Source organism: Pan troglodytes, chromosome 18, assembly GCF_028858775.2.
Source record: "Pan troglodytes isolate AG18354 chromosome 18, NHGRI_mPanTro3-v2.0_pri, whole genome shotgun sequence".
Lineage (NCBI taxonomy): Eukaryota > Metazoa > Chordata > Mammalia > Primates > Hominidae > Pan > Pan troglodytes.
Genome location: NC_072416.2, coordinates 52230474 through 52235209, shown reverse-complemented (window position 1 = coordinate 52235209; position 4736 = coordinate 52230474). Strand labels below are relative to the sequence as shown.

At 64.8% G+C, this 4736-nt stretch overlaps 1 protein-coding gene across 2 annotated transcripts; it reads left to right on the top strand.

Moving 5' to 3' along the window:
* Positions 1–859: 859 nt before the first annotated feature.
* On the top strand, positions 860–4331 carry IRX3 (iroquois homeobox 3). Of its 2 annotated transcripts, none has more exons than XM_016929854.3 (4): positions 860–1852; positions 2023–3136; positions 3321–3387; positions 3893–4331. In XM_016929854.3, exons 1-4 carry the CDS (start codon positions 1586–1588, stop codon positions 3945–3947), a joined length of 1503 nt encoding a protein of 500 aa, XP_016785343.1. In that variant the 5' UTR covers positions 860–1585; the 3' UTR covers positions 3948–4331. The 2 variants fall into 2 exon arrangements, with proteins under 2 accessions (XP_016785343.1, XP_016785342.1); XM_016929853.4 differs by having other exon boundaries at positions 895–1852; positions 3697–4331.
* The last annotated feature ends 405 nt before the right edge of the window (positions 4332–4736 follow it).

Genomic DNA, 4736 nt, shown 5'->3' with positions numbered 1-4736 from the left:
CAGAGAGAAAAGAGGTTAGCGCCGGGACCAGGAGAAGGGGTAGGGGTCGCGCAAGGAAGGATCTCCACAGACGAAAACGCCAATACAGAAACTTCTCGAAGAGCTCTTCAAAAGTTCCTAGGGCCTCTGTCCCCCGGCGCCCTGCTCCTCCCCCATTCCCAGCCGCCTGGGGCGCGGGCCTGCTTCACCGATTTGTGGCGGCTCCCTACCCTTCCAGCGCCCCCGGGCTGCCACCCTTCAGCCCCCGGAGCCAGCCCGCCATTTTTAGTAAGGGATTCGCACACGGACCCGGGGGCGGCGTTAAGTGGCTAATCTCTGGGTTTGGTCCTGCTGGGTTGGGGGCTGCCTCGCCCCCGCAGGGCACCGAGGTGGCCTCTGAAGACTCTGTTAGGACGCACTCCCTCGCTCCCCACCCCCACGCCGGCTGCTAGCTCCCTCCCTAAGCTGCTGAAAGTGGCCGGGAGTCGAGAGGTGCGAGCTGTAAAAGGGGCCCGGGCACAGGGGAGCTCCCGGAGCCAGCCTCGGCCCAGGTCCCGCGCCTCAGCCTGGGGACAGGCTCGGAGGGGCGGGAGGCGGGAGGGGCGAGCTGACCCTGCACTCACCCAGTCCCCGCGCCTCTCGCTCCCCCGCCCGGCGCGAGCAGGAGGGGGCGGGCAGGGACTCGCGGCGCTCCGGCTCCCGCCCCTGCCCCGCCCCGCCCCGCGCGCGGGATCCGCGGGGGTGGGCGGCCTCGCCCGTAAGGCGCCCAGGCGATTGGCGACTCGGGGAAGAGACGCGGGGAAAAGTCGAATAAGAGGGCGCGACGTCAGACCCGAGATTTGGGGAAAGGCGAGGGAGGGGGTGGAAGGGCGGGGATGGACAGACAGACACGGACACACACCCCCCGCGCGGCACCCTAAGTGTCCACAACTTTTGGCTGCCTTACTTAGCCCAGGGCGCAGAGGCTGGAAAGGTTGGGGGGAGTATCGTGTGAGTAAAGAGAGAGATTTAAAAAATAGAAGTAGTGAGAAAGGAAGAAGTGAAGGGAACGGACCGGAGAGCAAAAGCCCTCCTGAGAAAGGGAAAGAGAAGGGGAGAGGAGAAAGGAGAGTTTCATAGCGTCCAGGGCAGTGCAGGAGCCCGAAGGAGCGGAAGCGATCCTGGGGGGAAGAGGAGTGCGGAGAGGGGAGGGGAGAGGAAGGGCGAGGAGGGGGAGTGAAAACTAGAGGAGGGCGAAGGAAGCGAGGCGCGACACTGCTGGGGAGAGGAGGGCAGTGAGGAGCGAGGAGCGGGCAGAGGCAGCTCCCGCGGCCGAGAGGAGGGAGCGCGGCGCAGAGAGGAGGGGCTTGCGCTCAGTAGAAATGTCAATCAGAGCCCGGAGCCCCGGGAATCTCCGCCAATCTGTTCGGACCTGACCTGGCTCCTCGCCGCCGCCGTCGCCGCCGCGGAGCAGATCAATAGGCGAACGCGGAGCACAGCGCAGCGCGGGCGGCAGCGCGGCCCCAAGCCCGGCCCAGCCCCCGATGCGCGCCGGAGCCCGCGGGCGGCGCTGAGCTGGGCGGCCCGGGGGTCGGGCCCCCTCTCCGTCGGTGCCCCGCGGGCCACCATGTCCTTCCCCCAGCTGGGATACCAATACATCCGCCCGCTTTACCCGTCCGAGCGCCCGGGGGCCGCTGGCGGCAGCGGCGGCAGCGCGGGGGCCCGGGGCGGCCCGGGTGCCGGAGCCTCGGAGCTGGCCGCCTCGGGGTCCCTGTCCAACGTGCTCTCGTCCGTGTACGGGGCGCCCTACGCCGCGGCCGCTGCGGCCGCCGCCGCCCAAGGCTACGGCGCCTTCCTGCCCTACGCCGCGGAGCTGCCCATCTTCCCGCAGCTGGTAAGAGCCCGCGGAGCCAGGGAAGGAGGGGTTGGCGCTGGGGCGCAGGGCGAGCTGAGCGCGCGGGGGCCGGACTAGAGGGGTGCAGGCCAGGAGGGGGGAGGCAGCGACGGCTGGGGCTCACCCGCGCTCCCTCCGCGCGTGTTCCTTCCTTCTCCATGTGCGTACAGGGCGCGCAGTATGAGCTGAAGGACAGCCCCGGGGTGCAGCATCCGGCCGCGGCTGCCGCGTTTCCGCACCCGCACCCCGCCTTCTACCCGTATGGCCAGTACCAGTTCGGGGACCCGTCCCGTCCCAAGAACGCCACCAGGGAGAGCACCAGCACGCTCAAGGCCTGGCTCAACGAGCACCGCAAGAACCCCTACCCCACCAAGGGCGAGAAGATCATGCTGGCCATCATCACCAAGATGACCCTCACCCAGGTGTCCACCTGGTTCGCCAACGCGCGCCGGCGCCTCAAGAAGGAGAATAAGATGACTTGGGCGCCTCGCAGCCGCACTGACGAGGAGGGAAACGCTTATGGGAGCGAGCGCGAGGAGGAAGACGAAGAGGAGGACGAGGAGGACGGCAAACGCGAGCTAGAGCTGGAGGAGGAGGAGCTCGGGGGGGAGGAGGAGGACACGGGGGGCGAGGGCCTGGCTGACGACGACGAGGACGAGGAGATCGATTTGGAGAACTTAGACGGCGCGGCCACCGAGCCTGAGCTGTCCTTGGCTGGGGCGGCGCGCAGGGATGGCGACCTAGGCCTGGGACCCATTTCGGACTCCAAAAATAGCGACTCGGAAGATAGCTCTGAGGGCTTAGAGGACCGGCCACTACCAGTCCTGAGTCTGGCTCCAGCGCCACCACCAGTGGCCGTGGCCTCGCCGTCTCTGCCGTCGCCCCCCGTGAGCCTGGACCCTTGCGCTCCCGCACCAGCCCCCGCCTCCGCCCTGCAGAAGCCCAAGATCTGGTCCCTCGCGGAGACTGCCACAAGCCCGGACAACCCGCGCCGCTCGCCTCCCGGCGCGGGGGGGTCTCCACCGGGGGCAGCGGTCGCGCCTTCCGCCCTGCAGCTCTCTCCGGCCGCCGCCGCCGCCGCTCACAGACTGGTCTCAGCGCCGCTGGGCAAGTTCCCGGCTTGGACCAACCGGCCGTTTCCAGGCCCACCGCCCGGCCCCCGCCAGCACCCGCTCTCCCTGCTGGGCTCTGCCCCTCCGCACCTGCTGGGACTTCCCGGAGCCGCGGGCCACCCGGCTGCCGCCGCCGCCTTCGCTCGGCCCGCGGAGCCCGAAGGCGGAACAGGTGACTGCTGAGCGCTGGGCGCGGAGCGGGGGCGGGCTCTGCGGGTAGTGCCGGAGCTGGCCGGGAGGGGCAGGGCCCGGGGGGCGAAGGGCGCGCGTCCCTCTCCACTCCTGCTTTCTGCGGCCCTGGGCGCCGGAACCGAGCGCTCTAAAGGCCCTCCTTTTTCTTCCCCCGCTTCCCTTAGATCGCTGTAGTGCCTTGGAAGTGGAGAAAAAGTTACTCAAGACAGCTTTCCAGCCCGTGCCCAGGCGGTAAGAAACCCCGAGGTTGAGGGGCCAGGGGGACTGGCTGGCGGGGAAAGGAGAGAACGCCGAGCACCACGCACGGCCTTTTGCCCCGGGGTAGGGGGGAACCCTGCTGGGACGCATTTTGTAAAAGGGGACGAAAGTCACTTTTTCGGTCTCCCCTGTCGGCCCTGCGACAGCTCTCCAGGTCCAGCCCAGGCACCCCAGGCGCGGCCGGAGGGTACAGCGCTTGTACCTTCTAGGGGAAGCCTTGCGTGGCTGGGCCCACAGGCCCCTGGGGCGGGTGGCGGTTCTCTGACGCCCACCTCTTTCCAGCCCCAGACCTCGGGTCCTGACGCCTCGTGCCCACCCTACAGTTAAACCCCAACACACACATCTACAACTGGACATAATTTTACATTGCGACACCTTCCTGACGATCGGCCCCAATCCAAGTAGGATCTCCCCGCCCTAGGCAGCCTCTGCGCTCCTGAATCTCACCTCTTTTGCTACTACTGTCTCTCTCTTCCAGGCCCCAGAACCATCTGGACGCCGCCCTGGTCTTATCGGCTCTCTCCTCATCCTAGTTCTTTAAAAAAAAAACAAAAAAACAAAAAAAACTTTTTTTAATCGTTGTAATAATTGTAAAAAAAAAATCGCTCTGTATAGTTACAACTTGTAAGCATGTCCGTGTATAAATACCTAAAAGCAAAACTAAACAAAAAAAGTAAGAAAAAGAAATAAAACCTGTCCTCCTCAGCCCTCCCCAAGTCGCTTCTGTGGCACCCCGCATTCGCTGTGAGGTTTGTTTGTCCGGTTGATTTTGGGGGGTGGAGTTTCAGTGAGAATAAACGTGTCTGCCTTTGTGTGTGTGTATATATACAGAGAAATGTACATATGTGTGAACCAAATTGTACGAGAAAGTATCTATTTTTGGCTAAATAAATGAGCTGCTGCCACTTTGACTATAACCCGCCTGTCTGCCCCCTCGACGGATCTGTTTGGTGGTTTTTTGTTTTTTGGGTTTTTTCTCCCCTCGGTTGTTTGAAGAATTCGCGGGAAAGGACGGGAGACGAATCGGGACCGAGTAGTCAAAGGACAGCAATAGCTGAGGAGGCGCAGAAGTGGCGGGGCTGGTGGCGCCGCAGCAGGAGAGGTGGCTGGAAAAGTACCTGGGGCGGCCGAGAAAACGGGAGCAGGAGACAGGTGGGAGACCCTGGCAAGCTTCTTTGCTAAGAGCCGGGAATCTGGGCCCGACCCGCTTGTCTACGGGAGCAACCGCGGGGGCTTGGATCCTTCTCTGGTGACCTTGCCAAGAGATTTAGAGAAGGGTCTGGACACAACGGGGTTAGCCTGAGCGGGTGGCGGGGTCGTGT